The 24,175-nt window shown below is 47.5% G+C and overlaps 1 protein-coding gene across 1 annotated transcript in view; it reads right to left on the minus strand.

Moving 5' to 3' along the window:
* Cdcp1 (CUB domain containing protein 1) overlaps positions 1-24,175 on the minus strand; it is a 40,794-nt gene that overhangs the window by 12,813 nt on the left and 3,806 nt on the right. The window contains exons 2-5 of the mRNA XM_040739979.1: positions 8,160-8,369; positions 3,622-3,984; positions 1,917-2,285; positions 860-1,081 (exon numbers count right to left, since the gene is read on the minus strand). Of these exons, the coding sequence (XP_040595913.1) occupies positions 860-1,081; positions 1,917-2,285; positions 3,622-3,984; positions 8,160-8,369 (1,164 nt within the window). The remainder of the gene's footprint in view (positions 1-859; positions 1,082-1,916; positions 2,286-3,621; positions 3,985-8,159; positions 8,370-24,175) is intronic.

The raw sequence follows: 24,175 nt of genomic DNA on the forward strand, positions 1-24,175 counted from the left end.
GGTAATATAGGCTCTCATTTTTCCTAAGCTGGGCTTGAGTTTGCATAGTCAAGGAATAGTTGGCTTATGTGGCATTAGGAATTAAGTCCAGGGCCTAATGCATACTATGCAAGCATTCTACCAACTGAATTACATCTTCGTGTCCCAGGAGGCTAAGTTTTTGACTGAAGAGGAGGCAGGGAGTAAGGCAAGTGGAGACTAGGGATGGGGCAGCTGGCAAAGGAGAGGAGGACTGGCAGGCTGGGTAGACCAGCAGGGACATCAGCCTGCTGTGACCTTCTGAGGGGTGTCTGACCTTCAGCAGACACCGGCCCTAACAAGGCCTGTCAAGACTAGCTGCTCCTCTCTCTCTTGTTCCTGTTCACCTGGCCTCAGTGGTCATTTCAAATTATACCTTTACAACCTACCTACTAAGCTCCACCAAGAAAGGAAAGATGAGGCCAGGTGAGGCTGCGCACGCTTTAATTCTAGCACTCAGGAGGCAGAGGTAGTCAGATCTCTGAATTCTAGGACAGCCAGGGTTACTACACAGAGAAATCCTGTCTCAACCCCCCACCCTACCCCAAAGATAGGAAAGATGGCTCACTAGGTAAAGGCACATGCCACCAAGCCAGACAACCTAAGTTTGATCCCTGGAACCTACATGGCAGAAGGAAAAAACTGACTCCCTTAAATTGGTCTCTGGCCTCCTGCCTATGCACACGTGCACACACATACACACACACAAACACACACTCACACCCATGTGTGTGAACACTTAATTTTTCTTTTCAAAGAGGCTGAGGCAAGGGATGGTGAAAGCCTACGCAGACTGGGCTTCTGGGAAAGAATGTAGCCAGGGTTTTTGGTAAGGACATACTTAGGGTTTTTTCTGCATTCACCCACAGGCGTGTCAAATCATCGCACAGGAAGGAAATCTTGTGTTTGGAGCCAGCTGTCAGGGTGACATTGGTACTACAGGTCCGAGACTCTAGACACACGAAGCACCCGGGAACAAACCTGCGGCCATGTTTGACTGGCCGTGGCTCTATGGTGAGTGACATGGTTCGCTCTTGACTCAGGTCCACCACGTAGGTCTTACCTGCATTCGCAAAGACACAAGGTGTGAGGCATGGATAGGCAGCTACCACGTGAGGTGGCCAAAGTGACAAGTCACCTGTTAGGATGAGCTGATTCAGATGGACAGACACACACACACACACACACACACACACACCCTCACCACTTCCTATGCTGTTCTCTCCTTCTAACAGGTTCTAGGCTCTGAGCTTGCTGTTAAACTCTAAGACTCCAGGCTAGTTCCACACTCCTCTGAATCTTTTGGTTTGATTAGAAAACTACGTGATACTTGGTATGTTTCACACAGGGTTAAAAATGTAGTGAGTCCAAGGTAAGGTGCTGTTCAACCAAGACCCATACAGTTACTACCCCACTGTTGCTGCTGCTGATGTTGCTGATGGCTCCCATTGCAGGGTGGAAACAAGAGGGTCTAGCAAGGCATCTTTTCAATGTCTGCATTAAAAACAGATGAGCTGGGGCTAGAGAGATGGCTCAGCAGTAACAGCACCTGCCGGGCTGCAGAGGCTCTGAGTTCAGTTCCTGGCACCCACACCAGGTGCTATAAGGGCACCTGAACATACATATCACACACACACACACACACACATACACACACACACACACACACACACACACACACACACACACCCTTAAAAAACAAAAAACAAACCAGTCTAGAACCCTGAACATAGGACTGTGCAGTGTAAGCTCAGTGTCAACCCGTGAGCCTGTCTCCATGCCTAGCAACCCACTTCCTGAAACTCCTGATCGTTCAGAGTCCACGAGTCCTAGACATGCAGAACGGGCAGTTACCTCACCTAGGCAGCACAGGAGGAAGGAGGGCGTGGGTTACTCACTGCTTTCATTCTGTGGACGTTGGACCAGGACCTGAAACTGTAGCCTAAGAATCCCTGGGCTCTGGGCATCCTGGTCACAGCCTTGCAGGGAGAGGTTGAAGTTCCCGGCCATGTTCCCCGGCTGCTGGTCCTCCAGCCTGAACACCTCCGGGTTGGTGGTGGATCCCGGGATGTAGTATTCAACTCGCTCCTCCTTCCTCTCGCAGTTGGAGACATTGAAGTTGAGGAAGGAGACACTGGCCCTCAGGTGTTCAGGGACCACGAACTGCCAGGTCATGAGCTCATCCTCAGGGAAGCCTCCTGGGTAGTTGGCGGACATCAGCGTTGCTGAGCCTTCACCCTCAAACACTGACTCGATGATGCACAGGCCTGTTGAGACAGATCCAAAGCAGAAAGAAAGGAGATGCTGACACCTGTCCTCGTCGTCCGTGGCTGAGAGCAGCGGTACTGGGGGAAATGCAGTCCTCAAAACTGGGGCTATGCATGGTGTTTACTCTGAGGGTGGGGGGATTAGGGACAAAGACCCATTAGCAGTGTATGAGCAAATGTTCAATAAATGACCAGGTTGGGAAGAAAAGCCAGTTTGTTCAGTGTACCCATCTCCTTGGGGTTAACATAGTCCCTAGGGCTTAGTTATAGCTCCCAACAGATCTGAACGTGGGGCTGGGCAGTATTCTGACATCACTCACACACACACACACACACACACACACACACACACACACACACACACACACACACACACAAAACGGGAACATTAGGCCACAGCAGAATCACAAGAAGTGATTAGCTTTGGGTATTTTGGTTTGTTTTTTATTTTTGTTACCTTTGCTTCTAAGATGATTCGCTTAGCTAAAGTTTCTATAACCTAATTTTTTGTAATGTTGAGCTGCTGAACACTGGCCCCTTCAAGATCTATTTGACTCTCATGAGGCAGCATGTGTGAGCAGACGAGCACAACAGTGAGGCACCGGCAAGCTTGGAGAAGACAGAAGTCAGGGTGACTAACAGAGGCGTGCTCCATGACAGCGCAACTGTAGGATGAAGCCCATGTGATTGGTGAAACAAGCATCATGTAAAAAAAGGGACAGAGGCTTGTAATACCGGCACTGGGGAAATGGAGGCAAGAAGATCAGGAGTTCAAGGCCAGCCTGGGTTACATAGTGAACTTGTAGCCAGCCTGGGCTATGTGAGACTCTGTCTTAAAAAATAAATAGCTGGGTTGGAGAGATGGCTCAGAGGTTAAGAGCACTGGCTGTTCTTCCAGAGGTCCTGAGTTCAATTCCCAGCAATCACATGGAGGTCCACAACCATCTATAGTGAGATCTGGTGCCCTCTTCTGCAGATAGAGTACTCATATACATAAAAATGAATAAACAAATATTTTTTTAAAAAAATAGCTGCCAAGCAGTGGTGAAGCACACTTTTAATCCCAGCACTTGGGGAGGTAGAGGCAGGTAGATCTCTGAGAGTTCAAAATCAGCCTGGTCTACAGATCAAGTTCCTGGACAGCCAAAGCTACACGGAGAAACTCTGTCCCAGATAGATAGATGGATAGACAGATAGATAGATAGATAGATAGAGCTAGATAGATAAATAAATAAATAAATAAATAGCTGACATTGCATCTGGAATACCCTAGAGTGTCTGGTGAATGTCTGGTATATGCCTGTCTGATCAGCAGGGATAGAAGGAGCATGCTCACGTTTTATAGATGACCGGTTTGCGATACTGAACCCCGAGACGTTCCTGGGTATGTTCCATGGCAGGTGTAAGGCCATCTTCACACCCTCTTGCATCTTGATCCGGGACACGGTGCCATTACTGCAGAAGGTCCCAATCCTGACCTCGGTAGCATCAATACGACCACTGATGGAGTAAGTCACCCCATCTGCACAGCGTTCACCTGGGCCGATCTGCCTCAGGCGAGGGGCTGAGAACTGCAGCTCCAGGCCAATGCTCTTATGAGCTCTGACGTCCCAGATGAAAGTTCTGTTGAGCGTGGGCAGCTCTGATGTGGATGGCTGAAGACGAACCTCCCCAAAAGGACATGGGCCTGACATGCAGTCTGTAACACAGACACAAAAACAATTTTGATCATAGATACAAGACCACGTGCTGCTCTTCAGCCCCTAAAATAGGCTCTTTAGAATTGTGTGCAGGCGGTTTCACCTCCACTAATTGCTCACTGGTGGCCTTTTGCTGGTCAGTGCCTCATATTTTGGATCAGAGAAGCCCCGGCCCCACTGCTTCAGGTGGCTGACATTGTATCACTTCGGCCCAGGAAGACTCTACATGCTTCACCCATGAGAGGCTGGACTTCAGCAATAACAGTCACCCATGCTCAGTTTCCTCCTGGTCCCTCTTTTGCTTCCCTCTGGCTGGGCTGCTTCTAGGGCACTCCCTCGTGGTGGGTAATCTAGACTGTCAACTTGATAGGGTTTGGAATCACCATGGAAACAAATCTCCGGGCATGTCTGAAATTTTTTCTAGATTAAAGGTGGGAAGACCCACCTGGAATGTGGGCAGCAGCACCTGGGTCCTGAACTGAACAAAAAGGAGAAAGTGAGATGAGCACTAGAGTTCATCTCTCTTTGCTTCCTGACTAGAGATACAATGTGACCAGCCACCTCTCTCTGCTTCCAGGCCAGAGATACAATGTGACCAGCCACCTCTCTCTGCCTCCTGACTAGAGATACAATGTGACCAACCACCTCCTGCTCCTGCAAGTCTTCTCTTCTGTGACAGACAGGATCTCTCGGAACTCTAATCCAAGATAAACCCTTCCTTCCTTAAGTCACTTCTGCAGGGTATTTTGTTACAACAATGGAATGAGTAATAATATGGACACACACACACACACATACACACACGCACACACACACACCCATCTTTGGATTGAAGACACCTGACAACTGTTTCCCAGGCATAATGCCTGTTATCTGTCAACTGTCTCCAACTGGCCTTCTAAGGAGCCACAGGGAGCCTGCACCTTGGAACAAGCTCCTCTTTGTGGGTATTAATTTCATGGTTTTGAGGGCACATTGCCAGGCTCCAGCTTTTAAACTTCCTTTTCCTTCTACTTCTCATTATTACTCTGGGCACATTCAGCACAGTTGCTGATCCCAAGGCACAGTGAACATCCTGTGCTGAGGCTCCATTAGCACCACAGAGGAATCCTCTTAAAGCTAATAACTAATTACATCCTCTGATACATTGTGTTTCTTAAGCCTTCCAAAACAACATGATTGTTGCTATCTAGGAGTATGTATGAAAGACTGAAATAACAGAAAGCAGGCAAAGACACTTAGGGCTTTTGTATTGTACAAAGAGGATACCTTTGGTCTATTAACAAGAATGCATGGGTCCTTACTTGTGCTCCACTTGGGTATTTGAAAGTGCTGTTGATGGGGTTGGAGAAAGTGCTTATAATGTGAGCATGAGGACCTGAGTTCAAATCCTCAGTACCCTATAAAAGCTGGGCATGGCAGTGCATTGAGGAACAGAGAGACAAGTAGAACCAAACTTTTAAAAGGTCAGTGAGAGACCCTGTTTCAAGGCAATAAGAGCAACGGAGGAAGACACACAGTGTGCTGCTCTGACTTCTGCATGTGCATGCATGGGTCTATATACCTGCATATTCATGTGCATATATATACCTCTTACCCACACACAAAAGCTGGGTGGGGCAATACATGCCCTGTAGTCACAGACCTGAGAGGCAGAGACAGGAAGACCCTGGGGTCTTGGTGGCCAACCAACCTGGCTAATTGGTGAGTTCCAGGTACAGTGAGAGAGCCTGTCAAAAAATACAGTGGAGGACAGTAGAGGAAGATACTGGCCATTGCTCTATGCCTTTCACGTGCATGCACATGGATATGCCTGTACACACACACACACACACACACACACACACACACACACACACACAAAACTCCAAATAGAATTAGGCGAATTCAAGAGTAATCTAAGACCTCTGAGATCATCCACATCAAACCTCTCATTATTGCAAAGCAGCCCCAGAGTTTAGATGACTTGTATATGGCCACTAGCAGATGCAGCTGACCCAGCACTGAAGCTGGGCTGTCTGTGGTCAACCTGCATTCGTGTCGGGGCACTGCACAGTCAAACCAATGAAACAGGATCAGATAAAATGGTGATTAATGTGGCTAAAAATTAGACTGTGTATCGATAAAAGATCACAGCTATTTTCTTAGGAGCTCATAGAAACTTCACTGTGTGCATGGAGCAGCTGTGTGTGTGTGTGTGTGTATGTGTGTGTATGTGTGTGTGTGTGTGTGTGTGTGTGTGTGTGTGTGTGTGTTGCTAGGCATATGGAAGTCAGAGAACAACATATAGGAATTGATTCTCTCCTTACCATCAGACCTGGCAGCAAGTGTCATTACCCACTGAGTCATCTTGTTGCCCCCCCCCCAGTCATTTCCCACAGTGTCAGGGCAAACAGCTAGTTCTTTCCACTGTGGGAATCTTAGTCCCCATCGAGGCACAGCTCCAAGACACAGAGCCTGGACTACTCAACAGTTTCTGGTTTAATTCTATGTCAAGAACTCAGTCAAAGATCCCGGTCTCCAGCCTCAGCTCTGTCGCTACACACGACACTGGGATGCAGCTGTCCTTGGTCACCAAACGCCTTAGCCAAGGGGATGGAAGAGGCTCAGCGACAGGCCTGGCTGTAAATCTCCTACATTCTTCCCAGTACAAAAACTCAAGCAAGTCAAACACTTCCTCTCCGGAGGAGGACATGTCACTCAGAAGTGAGTCATGCTCCCCCAGCAGAACTCTACCTTCATAAATTTTCACGGAACTGCTGTAGAATGAGAACGAAGATGTCAAACTCCACTAAAGTTTCCAGATGTTTGTTGGGAAAGGAAACAAGGAACAGGCACTGGACCCACCCCCAGGCCTACATTTATTATTTTAGAATCCACACTTTCTTGTCACCTTGACAAGTTGGGAGCATGCATATTTTTTTTCCATTTTTTCGAGACAGGGTTTCTCTGTATTGTTTTGGAGGCTGTCCTGGAACTCGCTCTGCAGACCAGGCTGGTCTCGAACTCACAGAGATCCGCCTGCCTCTGCCTCCTGAGTGCTGGGATTAAAGGCTTGCGCCACCACCGCCCAGCATTATTTATTTCTTTAGAAGCATGCATTTTCGCTACCCATCAGATAATTTGGGCATCCCAGTACTCAAGGACTAAGTGTACTCAAATGCTTTATCTGTGAGACGGCTCCTTAGACCTTTTTCAGGACTGAAGTCACTTTATTGGCTTACTTGGTTATAAAGTAACACATTCTTTTAAAGTGACAACAATGGAAAGGGCAGTGGAGATGAACAGAAAGGAAGGCCCAGGGCCCTGCACTCACCTCTGTGACCCTCTAATTCTTTGTCTTCTGTTCTGCTATGGTTTGGGTGTTTGTGTACTCTCTAGGATCCACAGGTTAAAAACCCAGTTCCCAGCATTGCAACTTTGAGAGATGGTGGCCGATAGCAGATAACTAAATCACGAGGCGGATGGCGATAGCGTCTTTACAAAAAGGCTAAAGTGGAAGGGATACCATCTCTTGTGCATTTACCTTGGGCTTGCCAGTCTCCAAAACTTCGAGAAAAAAAATACACTTCTCATCTTTATCAGTACCCAGCTTCAGGTATTGTGTTATAGCAGCAAAAATGTCCCATGGTGAGCCCCTTTTCTTTTTAGATCTTACGAGCCCATGAATCAGGATCCCAGAGGCCTACAGACCCGAGGCTTTTGGTCTCTCCTGTGTCCTGTGAAGAGGCTGTGTGGCCAAGTGGTTAAGAACAAACACTAAAGTTGGGTGTCATGGCATACACCTTTACTCCCAACATTTGGGAGGCAAAGGCAGGTGGGTCTCTGGGAGTTCCAGGCTAGCCTGGTCTACAGAGTGAGCTCCAGGATAGCTAAGGATATGCAGAGAGACCCTGTCTTAAAAAAAAAAAAACAGAAAGAAGCATTACAGCCAGAGTGTCTTGCTCCTGTCCTACTCTGCTCCCCACGAGCTGTGCTGGTCTGTCTGGGTTCTCTTGAAAGATTAACCATGAGCCCATGGGAAGCACATGGGCCTCTGAGTGGCCAGGAAAGAGTCAGGTTGGAGAGCTGAAACTTTGGAGCCGTCCTCTCTCCAGCACCAGAGCCTGGCACAACCTGTGACACAAGCAGCAGGGGCTGGGACCTAGGCAGCAGCTCACGAGGGCCAACTCACCGATACTCTTCTCGATCTCCAAGACAAAGTACTTCTCTGGATTGATGCAGCTGAAGGTAAAAGACTTTCTCTCTCCGGGTTTGATAAGCAACTCGGTGATATGCTGTCTAGACAGGATGATGTAGCAGGGTTTCACAGGCAGGGCTGGGCTTGCCAGCCTGATGCGCACCGTAACGCCACTTCCGTGGGGCAGAGAAATCTCAGATGCTTCTGGAGGAAGAAGCAAGAATGGCATTAAGAGATAAGGTCTATGAACGTTCTGTGGTCCCCCTGGCCTGGGAAGGGGGGGCAGTATGAAGTGGCAGGCCATCTTTCCCAATGGCAAAGATCCTGGACCTGCTGTCTGGGTAGGAAAACTGCCTCCTGTTTGGGATGTCAACTTTAATAAAAAAAAAAAAAAGCCACATTGCTGATCTCCTGGGCAGGATGTTTCAGATCCCTACACATGCGGCATTAATGACAAGCAGAGACATTGCCCTGTCTCTTTTTCTCTGTGGTTGAGACTTCGGTGGCAGTGGGGTGGGGTGGGGGAGCACTACACAGAGCCACCTGTCTGCAGAGACACGTGTCGCATGTATGCAGAGAGCTGCTGCTTCGACACAAAATGCTTTACAGGCCCAGAGCATACATTTGTACCACAGGTGGTGACAGGACATTTGCTACAATTAGAGGTGAAACATACTAGCCCAGCCTAGTGGTGCAGGCTCATCATCTCAGCTCCTTAGTAAGCCGAGGCTGGAGGATCAATGTAACCAGCTACTTTATGCTCTTGCTGTGTGCCTTCTCTCCCACGGTGGGCTATATATCTCTCTTTCAACTGCAATCTCAGAGAAACTCTTCCTTCCTCAAGATTTGGTCAAGACAATGAGAAAAGTAACTAATAGAGCCCTAGTAACACACAGCAACTTTCTCAGGCCAACCTGCAGCACTTCTCTTGCCTCACCCAGCTGTCCTGGGGGCTCTCTCTATGCCTCTGGTTCTAGTGTCTAGCCTGAGGGCACCTTGACATCTGCCCAAGTTGCCTTCTCTCGCTACCAGGAGGCAAGCTCCCACAGGAAGACAGCAGGACTCGCCATCTTGCTCAGCAGAAGCCTCAGGACCCAGCTTGCACCAGGTGCCCCAGGACATAGAAAACTTCAAGCCCTCAAATAGTTCTCTAGACAGGTACAGTTCCCACGGCATTGTTTTTTCTTGCATTTATTGCTCACGAATATATGACATCTCCTTTACTTCAGTGCAGGCCAATAAATCTTCCCTGGGGTAACAAGGGACACACACACACACACACACACACACACACACACAGAGACAGAGACAGAGACAAAGAGACACACACACACACACACACACACAGAGAGAGAGAGAGACACCATGTTTCTGTTTTCTGAGGCAGAAATATGTTTTCTCAAATGCTTTGTCCTGAAATGGTGTGATATTTGAATCTTCCAAGGCAGACTCAAAAGTCCAAGGAACTCTGTGTGACATCAGATCAAGATAAGAACCACATTCAGAATTGTGGTGGTCAGTTTTATATCTGAGCTGTGTTAATAGCGCTTGTGTTGTTTCTGTAATTGTAAAAATGTCTTCCATACTGACTATAAAAGGCTTGTGGTGGATCCTCTCTCTAGGCTTGGTCCGCCCTTCACAACCGTCTCCAGCCCTGGGTAACCAAGTCAAGCTAATTCAACATCAAGGGCAATTGGGTTGTGATGCTAACAATTTCCTTCATTCTTACTTGTGTTTTTCACCTTTTTGCCAAACCAAATTATCATTGTTAATTAGTATCTTTTGTTTGTTTATTTTGTTTTTTCACGACAGGGTTTCTCTATATAGCCCTGGCTGTCCTGGAACTCATTCGGTAGACCAGGCTGGTCAGAACTTGGATTTTCCTGCCTCTGCCTCCGGAGTGCTGGGATTAAAGGTGTTGGGCCTGGCAATTAGTATCACTGTAATTGTTAGATACAAGGCAGCTAGATTAGCAGTTGTGGAGCTGAAGTAGAGGAGACAGAGGGTACCAGAAAGCCCAGGAGACTCGGAAGGATGCAGAAGCTGCTGTAGGCCTTGACTATGATGGTGATGATCTGTGTGGTACATTTGTCATTACCTATCAGTCTGGGATGGCATTTTATGGTATAGCTTAATACATAAAAAGAGTTCAAACATTATACCTTAATACATTAAAAAACAAGTTCAAATTTTATACTTCATACATAAAAATAAGTGTTCATAAAAAGTCAAATACATCTAGAATACAGCTTAATGTTTTTGTGGAGTCTACCTCCTCTCAATGTGTGTATAAACATTTCAAATCTCTTTAAATGAGATTCAGAAGACCAAAGCAAGAGTACACCAAAATCTCACTTTCAGGGAGCAAGCAGTTTAGGACCCGAAGTAATTTTGGCAATTACCATCCATTCTGTTATTAACAACAGCCAAAGAAAAACATGAGATGTCTTTTAGAAATCCAGGCTTATTTGAATCTTTGAAATCAGATATTTATTCAACAACCATTTTCTGGGTTTGTAATATATTCCAAAGACCATGCTTGGTGCAAATAACTTACTGAGAAGGCAGGCATGGTAGTGCATGTCTACAATCCCAGCACCGGGGAGGCAGAAGCAGGCTGATTTATGTGAGTTCAAGACCAGCCTGGTCTACATAGCAAGTTCAGGCCAACCAAGGCTATTCAGTGAAGCCTTGCTCTAAAAATTAATTAACAGGAATATTCAGAGTCCCTACCCCCAGGGAGCTAACAGTCCAATTTGTCAATTTTAAAAATAACAACATTCCCAGACCTGGTGGTGGGCCCTACATAAAATCTGTTCATCTGTATTGGAAGCACTTTGTTTTTTAAATTATTTCTCTTTATGAATAGGGTGTTTTGTCTGTTTGTATGTCTGTGCATTATGTGTGTTCCAGCAGAAGCCACAAGACTGCATCAGATTCACTCTGGACCTGGAGTTACAGAGAGTTGAGAGCTGCCCTATGGGTGCTTGGGAATTGAACCTGTGTCCTCTAAAGAATTACCAGGGCTCTTAACTACCGAACCATTGTTCCTGCCACTGGAAGTTTGTTTTTTTGTCTTTTAACACTTTGGGATTCACTTTTATTTATTTTTCCACATGAAGAGCCAGCTGCTCCCATTTAACTAGTGAGCACAGCAGTGGTTTCTCCACAAAGCATAGTATGCCCACTCTGGACATACTCTCTATTTTGGGTCTACACAACCCAGATTTTTCACATGAATTCATTATTTTTTGACTCTCAACAGACCACCACCCAACTGAGTCCTACACTTGGGTGCATTGTACTGCCTGGTCGCTGTGTCTTTGTTATAAGTTGAATATGAAATGTTCCCATAGGTCCTTGTGGTTTGGTCCCTGATGGATACTACTTTAGGAAGTAGGACCTAGCTGGAGAAGGTGGGAGTATCTTGTCCCTGGCTCCTGTCTCCATGTGCTTCCTGTCCATCACGAAGTGAAGAAACCCTCACCACATCCTCCTGCCGCTGTGATGGTCTGACTAAATAAATACACACGGTCAAGCAGCCATAGCCTGACCATCTGGGATTGTGAGTCAAAAAAAATCTTTATTCCCTCAAATTGTCTTCTCAAGAGTTTTCGCAGAGAGAAAGGTAACCAATTCGTTATCCTCCAGCAACCCAGATGGCCAGATCCTAGTGAGCCTACCAAGCTTCCAAAGGGAAAACTGAGTTACAGACGCGTTCAGCATGGTCATTTCCCACCCTCGCTTGCAGCGGAAGGGGTGAGTTCCATTCACAGGCTGCCCTCCAGAGTCACAAGCAAGGACTCTTCACTCACATGGCTGCCATGTGCATCTGCCCCCCCCATCCTGAACAGGGAGGGCAGAGAGGGGAAGAGGAGGTAAGGATTCCTCCACCTGTGGCTCCCTATACCCACTTCAACACTCTAGAGGTCACTACTTCACCGTGGTGAGGGGTCTTGGGAACAGCGCTGCTTGCCTAGAATAAACCAGAGGCTCCTTTGATTACAGATACTTGGAATCTGAGAACATTTTGTTTACACGGCTTTTCCTAGTACCCACTCAGGCATTTATCATACCTTGAAATTAGAAAAGTTGACACCCACCCACTCATCTCTGTTGGGCCTGGCACACCAGAGCCCTGATGAAGGCTCAGCAGTTTGGAGGAGAGAAAGGAGATCTTTCTTTTTCCGGCATTTCTTTCAATTCTGAATTTTATAGTTCACTGGTGGAAAGTTCACAAGGTTTGCGACCCTGGTCCAGAGAAACACAGAAAACACTCCCAATGCCGATGTGATATTGGGATCTTCTGGGCTGAAAGAAATACAAGCCAGCCTTGTCGGGAATAGGTGTGGGGCCCTGGGGGAGCTTCTGAAGCCCCAGGTCAGCTCCTGAGTCACAGCTCTCTCCAGCTCCCTGCGTCCTAATTCTCCTTATTAGGACGTCTTCACTCATCCCACCCAGGTGGGAATTTCCAGTGTTTCTAATCATCGTTCATCATTCACGTATCAAGGGATACTTCACAAGGATCTCTTGCTACTCCTTCCCCCACTGTCCTGTTTCATTTCAGTTCTCTCTGACAGGGATTAAAAGGCTAAGGACCCATTTCCTCCCATATTTGTCAAGCAGTTTCTAAGACTCTCTCTCTCTCTCTCTCTCTCTCTCTCTCTCTCTCTCTCTCTCTCTCTCTCTCTCTCTCTCACACACACACACACACACACACACACACACACACACAATTTAAACACTGTTAGATGCATCAGAACTAGTTGCCTTCATGCTTGGTGTGGTTTCCTCCAGGCTCACATTCACTTTCTCGGTCTAATCATGGTGTACTAAGCAGTGTCCAACCAGGGACGAGGCTTAAGCCTGGGCGCCCTCAGGCCCAGCGCCCCGGAGGAACCCCAGAATGTCAAGGGAGACAGTCATGGAGTGCTAGATGTGAATCAGCATGGGTGATCAGTCACGGCTTGTGTGGGAGTTGGAGTCCAAAGCCAGTACGTGAGATGCCGACAGGTGCCGCCCTCTCTTAGAAGATGCCGCAGTGTGGAGCAACCTCTTCACCCGATGGGTTCGCCGGCTAGTGTTTCCTGCCTGCATGCCTCGGGTGCACATTTCTTGGTTGAATGAGTGATTTGCTTCTAGGACTGGGCTTGCAAAAGACACCTCATTAACTGATGGCTTGCTCAGAGGATGGGGTGCTCACACTAGGCGGGCCCAGGGGAATGGCACCACAAAGAACACTCAACACTGTATCGGTGACTCTCCCCGCCTTCATCCCCTGCGCCGAGGAATGATTCAGTGTGATCTTAGCTATGAGACCCCCATCAGAGTCAGTAATCTGAGGCCACCAAGCAAGTTCAAAATACTCTGAAGACACTGGGGTTAAGCCATCAGTTAGTTGTCTGGGGGTGCATGGTGCTGGCCATGGAGTTTGTGTTTCGCTTGTTGCTACCAGAATGTGTTCACAGCTATGCGTTGGAGTGAATAGATTTAGAACTGGGTTTCTCTACTGCCGTTATTAGGAAGTAAATAGAGTTAATGGTTGCTGTGTCTGCTTGGGCAAACTGCTTAGGGATAGAAATGGAGCTAATTTGAAGTCTGAAAGAGTTACGTATTCATAAAGCACGTAGGAGAGTTTGGGAGTCAACCGATATTACCATGTCTACAATGGAACCTTTCACTGACAGTGAGAGAGATGGGCACTAGGAGATGGTATCCAGTATAGTCCAGAATCACCAGCTTGCCTGTGCCCAGAGCCCAGAATCCTGGTGAGTGGAGCAGGCCCTGGTTGAGGCCAGAATAGCAACTTCAGGACAAACTCCTAGCATGCCCTCACTCTGAGGCTGTGTAAGTGCAAGCAAAGAAGCCTCATGTTCTGCCAGCCTTCCTGCTCTGTTCACTGGCTGTAACGGCTTTCCCATACCTGTTGACTCAAGTGACTTCAGTATTCCTGGAGACTCTGAGACATGACCTCGCTTCCCTGCTTGTGTTGAGCTCTGGAGTCAGCTGAACAGACTGGTCTATCTACCCTACTCAGGGACCACAAATGAGATGTCCTCTGCATGCTGTCAAGCTACCCAGCCAAGGAGTGCTGCTGCCGTTATTAGGAAGTAAATAGAGTTAATGGTTGCTGCCAAGAGCTGAGGTTACCACCAACACGACTCATTCTAACAGGACCTGCTCTGTGAGGGAGTGACTGCCCTGTCAGTCTCCAGTCTGACGACTGAGGCTCAGACAAGTCAAGGAAGGTCACCCAGGCTTCTCCTCTATGACTAAGAAGAGGCAAGGCCAGGCCAGCATTAGAAAGGTCTGATACTGGAGCCCAAGGCATGCTGAGAGTACTCACAGATCTAATTCTGCCCTAGAATTCTACACACGGTAAATCAAGGCAGAATGAAACATTTCTGAGAATAAGAAAATTCCCCTAGTTCCCAGCCAACAGTCTGTCTGTCTGTCTGTCTGTCTGTCTCTCTCTTTTTTGGTTTTTCGAGACAGGGTTTCTCTGTATTGTTTTGGAGGCTGTCCTGGAACTTGCTCTGTAGACCAGCTTAGCCTCGAACTCACAGAGATCTGCCTGCCTCCGCCTACCGAGTGCTGCGATTAAAGGCATGTGCCACCAACGCCCGGCTCTCTTTCTTATTTTTAAGATGGGGTGATAAACATTCAATCAGGCCTCTGTTGTGGTCTGGCAGGAAATACTTCTTCCAAGATCAGAGACCCCCATCTATCTGGGTATCTGGACCATGAAACCCCTTGTTCATTGGGTGGGGGTCCAGCAGGACCTGACAAGCCACACTAATCACCCTGCCCTGGTTCCTCCCACCTTATTCCCAGGGGTGCTTGGAGAAAGCAGGGCAAACCTCTCATTCTCAAAACTCCAGATGGAATCAAATCACACAAGGTGAAGAAGAAAGATCAAGGAGGATAACTGAAGGATTTTGTTTGTTTGTTTGTTTTTTAAAGGAGTTTGATAATAGGACCAGGAACATGGGGAGCACAGGCTAAACAACCACTTCAAGTCTTCTGTGCTCCAAGAATCACATTCAACAACCTCGGGACTTAAGGAACACGAAGTGCCTAACAAGACCCTCGGTTGTCTTTAAAATAACCTGCTGATTCCATAACCCTCAGAGCAATGACAGAGGATAATAAGATAAAGTTCCGTAAGCAATGTTACAATCCCAGGTGTAAGCCTACTCAATCCCACTCAGTGAGACAGCGGATCAAGACTGTCAGGGGCCTCTATTTATTCCTCTCTTCATTCCTGAACTCTTAGGAAAGTAAATGATATTCAATGATGTAAATTATCTACCATACACAGTCACAGAACCATCTTCCAAAAGCAGCACTAGTGGCCAGCTGTGAGAGGACTTGTGACTTCATCCATAGTGCACAGTGTTGACAGGTTTGCGCGGAGTTACCCAGACCTTCTGTGGTACTTATGGCCAAAGACACAGGGCACATAGCAGGGTGACTGAACGATGTCCTATGATGAGGGCTGAAGGAGCCTGCAACAAATGGACACGCAAGCCCAGCCAAGACATCAACCATGACTCCAGATGGAATCAAACCACATTGGGCAGAGAAGAGAGATCGAAGAGGATAACGAAGCTACTCGATAAAAGGACCAGTAGCACGGGGATCGCAGATTAAATCAACAACTCAGTTTCTGACCACTGTACGTAATCCAGGATGACAGGCTACAATGCCACAGGACAACTTCAAGTCATCGAAACATTCCACGAAATGTTAGAAAGACCTGTTCTGTCACACCTCAAAGTGCGGGTCATGAAAGTCTCTGAGAACCACAGCGCCGAGCAGGAAGAATCAACATGGATGGCCTGTCAGGTACACCTGAAGTGTCCCTTCCCCATCTGCTCAGGTGTTTAGAGGGTTCTGGGCTTCCTGTCTCCCTACTTTTCTTCTTCTCTCTTTGTTTTCTTGTGATCAACTCAAGCTGACCCTGAACTTGGTCTACTCATACATGGCTGGGCTTAGAGCCTCCAGGCCTGGCAGAAGATAGCCTTTAAAACATCAAAACGCTTTAGGATACTGGTGATTAGTAAAAGAGCTACCCTACGGTTAGTCCTAGGGTCTTATTGGTGGTTTCCTATAAGGCCTCAGACTTCAGAATGCCTCATCTTCCTCTTTTGCTTTTTTTTTTTTTTGAGGACCACATTTTTAAAAAACTGCCTGTGTATACATTGTGCATGTATGTGCGTGTGTTCATATATATGTGTGTATATGTCAGTGTGTGTACAGGTATGTGCATGTGAGTACAGGTGCTCAAGGAGTCCAGAAGAAGATATCTGCCCCCTGGAGACAGTTATGGGCAGTTGTAAGCTGCCTGAGGTGGGTGCTGGGAATTGAACTCAGGGCATCTAAAAGAGTAGTACATGCTCTTAATGGCTGATTCATCTCTACCTGATTACTGGCACTCTTAAACACATTATCTTTTGCTGTGCTTACCACACTGGACAGAGCCACAAGCTCAAATATAAAAGGCACAGCAGGGGGAAAGTATACTTGTTGAACAGACAGTGCATGCTCTATCAGGTAATTTACAATCCTGATTTTTTTTCCCTAAAATACATCAATAGTCCCTAACCCCCGCCCCCAATTTATAGCCACTGGTTATGCATTTGGACCCAACTGGATGTGAACTGTGGGAGCTAGAGGTCAGAGCACACAGAGAACCTCCAGTCTGTAGGCTGAATGAACCTTGTTACCAAAATGACCTGGGGCTGGGCTGTGTCATTTCAAGACATTCCAAACAAGATCAAACTCAATGAGTTTGTCTCAATGCTAGGCCTTATAAAAGCAGATAAAAGTTAAAATCAAAACCAAATGATATTCATCAAGCTGTTCTTTAGGGAAAATTGCTCCAAAGAGTAAGTCAGGTCTGGCCATCCTTTCTCAATCCCTTGCTATTTAACCCTCCATCCTTTCCAAACAACCAAAAATTCAATTTTGTTTGTTAGTTTATTTTTTGAGACAGGGTCTATGTTGCCCAGATTGTCCTTGACTCAGGATACTTTCTGCCTCAAGAGGGCTGGAATTATAGGCATTGTACCACCACACTATTGTGTCCCACAGCCAAATATTTATTTGCTTAGGTTTTTTGAGACAGGGTTTCTCTGTGTAGCCCTGGCTGTCCTGGAATGCACCCTGTAGACCAGGCTGGCCTTGAACTCACAGAGATCTGCCTGCCTCTGCCTCCTGAGCGCTGGCATTAAAGGCATGTGACATCACCACCTGGCTTGTTTTGTTTTGTTGAGACAAGGTCTCTCTATGTAGCCCTGGCTGACCTGGAACTCAATGGGTACACCAAGATGGCTTTGAACTCCCAGAGATATACCTGCCTCTGCCCCTACACCTGCATTCTACAAACAAATTCTTGCAGAAAGCCATCTCAGACTATTTTGAAGGTAAGGCTATACTTCAGAAAATCACTTTACTGTAACAAAGCTACTGATTGCTACTGACTCTCAACTTTGAATTTTTTTAAATTTAAGACTATTTTAGCTGGGTGTGGTGGCTCACACCTGTAATCCGAGCACTTGAAAGGTGGAGGCAAGAGTTCAAGGCCAGCCTTGGCTATTTGGCTATGTGAGACTCCATCTCAACTTTTTGCTGTTGTCTTAAAGGCAGAACTCTGGTAATAGAAGACAAATCAGTGATTGCCAGACAGTAACCGACTGTAAAGGGATCAGAAAGAACTTTTCGGGGGAGTTTTTTAGTGTAACACACACTCAGCAGGACCTGGACAAATAAGCCATTGAGACTGGTGAATTTTATGGCCGTATTCCTCTTAGAATTAAAAAACAAAACAACAGCAAAAGCATCTTTTACATTTAGATAAATAAAACATAAGGTATAAAATGGAAGACATGACCACAAAACATCTCTCTCTTATTCTTGTATTGGCTTCTCCCAAAGGCAACCACTGCAGCCAGGCATGGTCTTCCTGAGCTAACCTACAGCTATGTGGCTATACCTATACCACCTCCATTTACTTTCTGTTGCCAGAGGCTGGATGGCATAGCTTCTTTTTGGACCATTGTTTCCTACCTGGGCATTACTCCACAGCAGCTTACACAGTGTCACCTCATTCTCTGAAAGGTCACCAGGCATCGAATTGAATATAGTAGAGCAGAAACCAGCTACTTCCCTTCTAATAATGGACCTGTAGGCTGCTTCCAATCTCCAGGCACTGGGCAAGGATAAGATGCCTACTTAAGAGTTGGAAGATTCCAAGGGGACTCAGCTTCCCTGGCTCATTGCTGAGAGGAGCTGCAACAGAGCAGAAGCCTGAGTCTAGAAGACGTTAATTCAAGACTCAGCTAAAGGAGGTGGGGATGTAGAATACTGACCAACATGCATGAAGCCAAGGGTTCAGTCTCCGGCGCTGCACAAGGCAGGGGAAATGGCACATGTCTGTCACCTTAGCATCTGAGAGGTAGAGTCAGGAGGATCCAAAGTACAAGGTCATTTTTCAGCTACACAGAGAATTCGAGACCAACTTCAACTACAGGAGACCCTACCCTGCATAGCGAACAACATCCACCCCTCAATAGCGTCCTACAGGCATGCACCTCAGAAATCAAAGGATGGAACCCAAGTCTTTACGCATGCCAGGCAAGGGGCTCTGCCACTGAGCTACATTGCTTAGCCCCTGCGCTGGCTTCTGCCAAGATGACCGGAGTACTGTTTACTATATCAATCATGTCTTCTTGTTCTGACAAGATGAGCACTTGTTCCTGAAACTTAACCCAAAGGCTGAAATGTCTGATAAGATTGTCAGCATCCCAGGCAGGCTCTGGACTAACACCCCCCATCTCTCATCACGGAAGGATGAAAAGCCAGGGCTCTAAGGGACAGCCAGCTCTGGTTTCCCATGCAGATTGTTTAGCCCAGCTTGGGTCTGTAGCACTTGGTCATAAGGAAAGCTGCAGTTCTGGGAGACTGCTGACTGAGCTCTACAGAACCTGCCCGGTCAGTCAGTTCCTTGGCTAACAGGAAATTCATGTGTGAGCAAACACTTGAACAGTGTTTAAGAATGTGCTCCTGAGCATCATGGGAAACAACTTAGAGCTTCTACTTTAGCAAGTTCACTTCTAGGAACTTCCCCTGGGAGCTGGCAGACATGCCCTAAGTGAGCTCCAGTGGGCAGAAGCACATGTTGCAGCACTGAATCTCACACGGGGAACTGGTGACATTGACTTAAACTTCACAGTTTTGAGCAACGGAGGGATCTGCTCTAGGTCAGCAGGGCTGAGTGACTTATACGCACGCTCCCGTCTTGGCCAGCTTCCAGGTATTGCTATTTCAACGTTGTACCTCAGGTCAGGCTTAGGTTAGGTAACCTGTCCAGCTGACCTACTTAATAAGCAGTGGTGTCATGATTTGCACCCAACATTGCTCAGTTACTGTGTAGATGAGGCCTTCTGTCCTGGAGTGAAGACCCAGTAGTCTTCCTGGGCTCACCCAAGGTTGTAAAGCAGTACACATTGCTCGAGGAGATTCTTCAGTGTCCCTACTCCACAGATATACAGCTTTCAAGAGCCATTTCCCATGCCAGGGTGGGCTTTGCAGTGAGGCACCTGCCTGAGTCATTGTGTTCCTGTAAGTAACCCCAATAAACCCACTGGCTCCCTAAGCTAGGCCTGAGTGGAATCATCGCTTTGATTCGATTACCGATGTAGTATCTGGGATAAAGAGACATTTGTTCACGTCTCCATCTCCAACGCTTTACTGCTTGAGCAAAAAGGTTTCCAGGAAGAGAGGCAGGCCCTTGCCAGCGTGTGGGACAGGGTCCAAGGGCATGGGGACTACAGCAGTGAGCAAGATCCAGAAGCAAGTACCACAGGGACTGAGGAAGGCTGGGTGTACATAACCTCTGTGGTGCTGAGCTAAGCCTGTCAACTGGACCATGGAGAGCAGATGGCCTATTGCCTTAGACCAAACCCCGCCACGACAGACTCTGCAGCCCAGAGTCTCCAGCGGGACAGACTTCCAGCATACACAGAAGCTGTGAGACTCCTGGAGAGCAGCTCTCCACTCTGACTGTTAGGGCAATCGGCTCAGGAATCCAGGGCTTTGCCTGCTCCATAGGCCCAAAGTCCTCCGGAATTCAGGGGCTCCATCTCCTGGCCCGTGCAATACCACGGTGGCTTGGGGACAAGTGTATATAAGCTGGAGCACCCCCCCCCCGATGTTTTCAGCGTTTTCGTTGTTGCAAGAGGCTGATATCTGTGCCTCCAGAGGAGTAAACAGTCCTGTTTAAACGGATGCAGCTCTTGCTTAAGCCCAATCCTCCCTGTCCACGGCCCCCTGTTCACACGGTGCCAAGAACCAGAGCCATTCTCACAGTCCCATGGTTTTACGATTATGGCAGATGGCTACGCGGTGGTCAGAGCCTTTCTGACGCTTGAAGCTGATGAACACGGCAGCCATATGCTGAAGACAGGGGAAGTGGAAGAGGCATGGACCCTCCTTTCCCTGCCTAAAGGGCACCCTCTGTTTTGTTTTTTCTGTGAGCAAGAAATAAACATCCATATCCGGTGAAACCGCTCTGAAGGTAAAATGCTTGCCTTGTACACATGAGGACCTGAGTTTGATTCCCCAGAACTCACATAAAGAAAAAGGCCAGGCATGGTGGCACATGCTTACGTTGTAAACCCAGCACTGGGGAGGAGGCAGAGATGGGTATAGATTCCTGGACTTGCTGGCCAGCCAGCCTTGCCTTCTTGGCGACTTCCAGGTGAGTAAGAGACCCTGTCTCAAAAAACAGGGTGGATGTCTCCCTAAGGAATGACACCAGAGGTTGACCCCCCGGCCTCCACACACACACATGCACAAATGCAAACTCTACCTGCAGAAACAGACATACCCTCCCATTCCCAAAGAAAGAAACATGTTGAGCCAGGATGCATACTTGGTGTTGTGAGTTCCAAGCAGTGCAGGATGTGTTTCACCTGAACCATCAGACTTAGCTTCCAAGCTAACTACTGTGCATGGATGGAAATCCTAAGCCACCAGAGACCCAGGCCTGAGCCTGGCCTCCTGATACACAGCGATATCCTGACATGGCCCAGAAAGATGTTGCCCCTGGTGACACAACGTGTGGTCACCAGGGGCAATGGAGCACACAGGAGCTGGGGAATGAATCGAGGGAGTGAAGACCAAGCTCAAACACTCTATTTTAGACACCTGTTAGGACAAGGAGAAGAGGAGATCAACACACAGGGGCACCAGCCCATGGGTATCAGTGAAACAAGTGAAGCGTATCAGAAAGCAAACGGCCAAGGGACGGGGTGAAGGAATGTGATATCATGAATGAGTAATGTCCCTTACAGGCTCACGTATTTACACGCTTGGTCCGCAGTTGAAGGTACTGTTTAGGGAGTTTCTGGCACCTATAGGAGGTGGAGGAAGGCACCTCTTGCTGGAGGAAGGGGCAGGCTTTGAGGATTTATACCCTAGACCCACTCCCTGTTCTCTGTCTCTCTGCTTCCTATATGGGGATGACGGTGTGGCCAGCTAGCTTTCTGCTCCTGCCACCACACCTTCCCTGCCCGTTGCCCCGCCTTCCCTGCCCATTGCCACGCCTTCCCTGCCCTTTGCCATGCCCTCCCTTCTGCAACCAGGGTGAGCCACACATCACGCAGTGGGACACGTTCTGGAAAATGCGACATTGGCCGCTTCACTGTGGTGCAAATGCCAACGCAAACCTAGAAGGTACTGAGCCACTGCTGGACCTGGTTCTTGACGAAGCCAAGGGAACGCGATAACAGGAGTAACTGACGGTATCACACGGAATACAGGAAAACGCTCGCCCTAAAGTAACAACAGTTGTGTGATAAACACACAGGTTCTTGCCTCATCGTTTACCACTGTAGTCCATCTTCTGGGCTACACACGCTTGTAGAGTGAAGCCTTTTCCTTGCCAGCCGCTTTGGTTTTTTTCCCCACCAGTCGCCTGGGCTCTGCCACATTGTAGTCCCCAAATAGCACAAAAGACGCTATATTAATTATGAAGCTGTTGGCTGTTTGCTTGTTTCTTACTGGCTGTCTTTGACTTAAGTAAGTAACCCATCTAAGTATTTCTCTTACCGGACGGACATCCTCTCTGGTGGGCTACATCGTGACTCTCTGTGTTTCTCCTACCCAGAGTCCCCCTGGACTCCTAGTCCCACCTATCTTGCTTCCCTATTGGCCAACAGTGCTTTATTGACATACACACAGGACTTCCCCATCACATGCTACCTATATTTATACAATGGCATGTAATTTAACTTTACCAAGTTACCACAGACATGAGTGACAAGATACCTTGCACTCCACGTGGGGGCAGCTGCGACATCACTATGCCATAGAAGTTTTTGCTTTGATTTGTGTGAGGCAGGGTCTTGCATTCAGAGAGTGACAGTAGCAACTTCATCTGTACTGGGATCCCAGGAGCTGGCTACTGTTTACAAGACCTGTCACTGAGCCATCTCTGTTTCTAAACAGTTCTAAAATTTTTGAATATGAACAACAAAAAAAAGAACACCCCTTTCTCCTACAACCAAATACAACGAGGTATAGTGTCACACATCTGTGATCCTAGCACTCAGGAGGCAGAGTCAGAAAGATCGTGGCAAGTTTGGGGCCAGCCTGGGCTACATAGGAGTTCCAGGCTGCTCAGGAATGCATAGTGAGATCCTGTTTCAAAAGGCCACCAATAACACCACACACAAGCTTGTCCATTAGCAGGTGGCTAGAAGGCCGTGCACCAGGAGAGATAGGGAAGTTGCATATCCTTCACGGTGGCTTCTGTTTCGGGACAGACCTTCAACCGGGCGTTTCTGAGGTACCAATAGCAACACAGATCACCATGGTTCTCAAAGCAGGAGAATAAAATGTATGCTGTTTCAAGAAAACCACCTGGAGACGTTCTTGCTTCCAGGGCTTTTCTGACATGCTTAGGAGACTCGGTGGGATTTAGAAAAAGAGTTCTGCTGGGAAAGGTTAAGACGAGGGTGACTCACAAATCAGTCACCTCAGCTAAGCATGTCAGTGCACACCTACAATCCTACACTTGGGAGATAATGGAACACACCTTTCATCTAAGCATTCAGGAGGCAGAGGCAGGGACATCTCTGTGAGTTCGAGGCCAGCCTGGTCTACAGAGTGAGTTTCAGGACAGCCTCCAAACAATACAGAGAAACCAAAAAACAAAGCAAAACAAATTCTTAACGAGAGAGAGAGAGAGAGAGAGAGAGAGAGAGCGCACATTCCTAGAATAAAATGCAAATGTAGCACTAAGTCCTATGCAGGTTTTGTTGTTGTTTTAAAGTCAAGGGCAGTTTCTGGGATGTAGACAAGGTCTCAAAGCTGACCAAAAGTTCAAAGTGTCACCTCAGCATCCCTGTAACCAGCTAGGTTACCTCGGGCAAGTCATTTCAGCTCTCTGTGCCTGCCTCTTTGCTTGGGAATGTCAAGGCCCGTTCATGCACCCCCCCTCCCTGTCTGTATTTTCTCTGGAGAAAAAAAGAGCCTCATTTTTAATTGTTCAAACATTATGGCTTCTATTTCCTTCATCAAAGGTACACTGACCAACGTCTGTTTTGGAAGCATACGTTTATAACTCCAAACAACACTTAAAAAGATGTGCTGAGAGTCTCTGCTTGTGTCCCACATACTAGAACTGAGGAGGTCAGGGGCTGGTAGAGGTCCTGGGGTGTCCACAAAGGGAGGTGAAGTGGGTTACCCTATGCCAAGAGACCATTTGTGATAAATTCCATGTATGGCCTGGCAATCTCTGGTCACTGCTGTTTGGACTTCACACTTAATAACACTGGTTTTTAATTACACGTGAGTATCTATCTGTGTTTCCCTACACATTCAGAACCTGTTGGGGGCTCTGCATGGCCAAACAACAGGCTAGTAACTGCCCCCACCATGAGATAATGAGACTCAGGGCATCACGATGATTGGCTTTCAGGAGGGGATTGCTGACATTAAGC

Source organism: Mesocricetus auratus, unplaced genomic scaffold (genome assembly GCF_017639785.1).
Source record: "Mesocricetus auratus isolate SY011 unplaced genomic scaffold, BCM_Maur_2.0 Super-Scaffold_100691, whole genome shotgun sequence".
Taxonomy (NCBI): domain Eukaryota; kingdom Metazoa; phylum Chordata; class Mammalia; order Rodentia; family Cricetidae; genus Mesocricetus; species Mesocricetus auratus.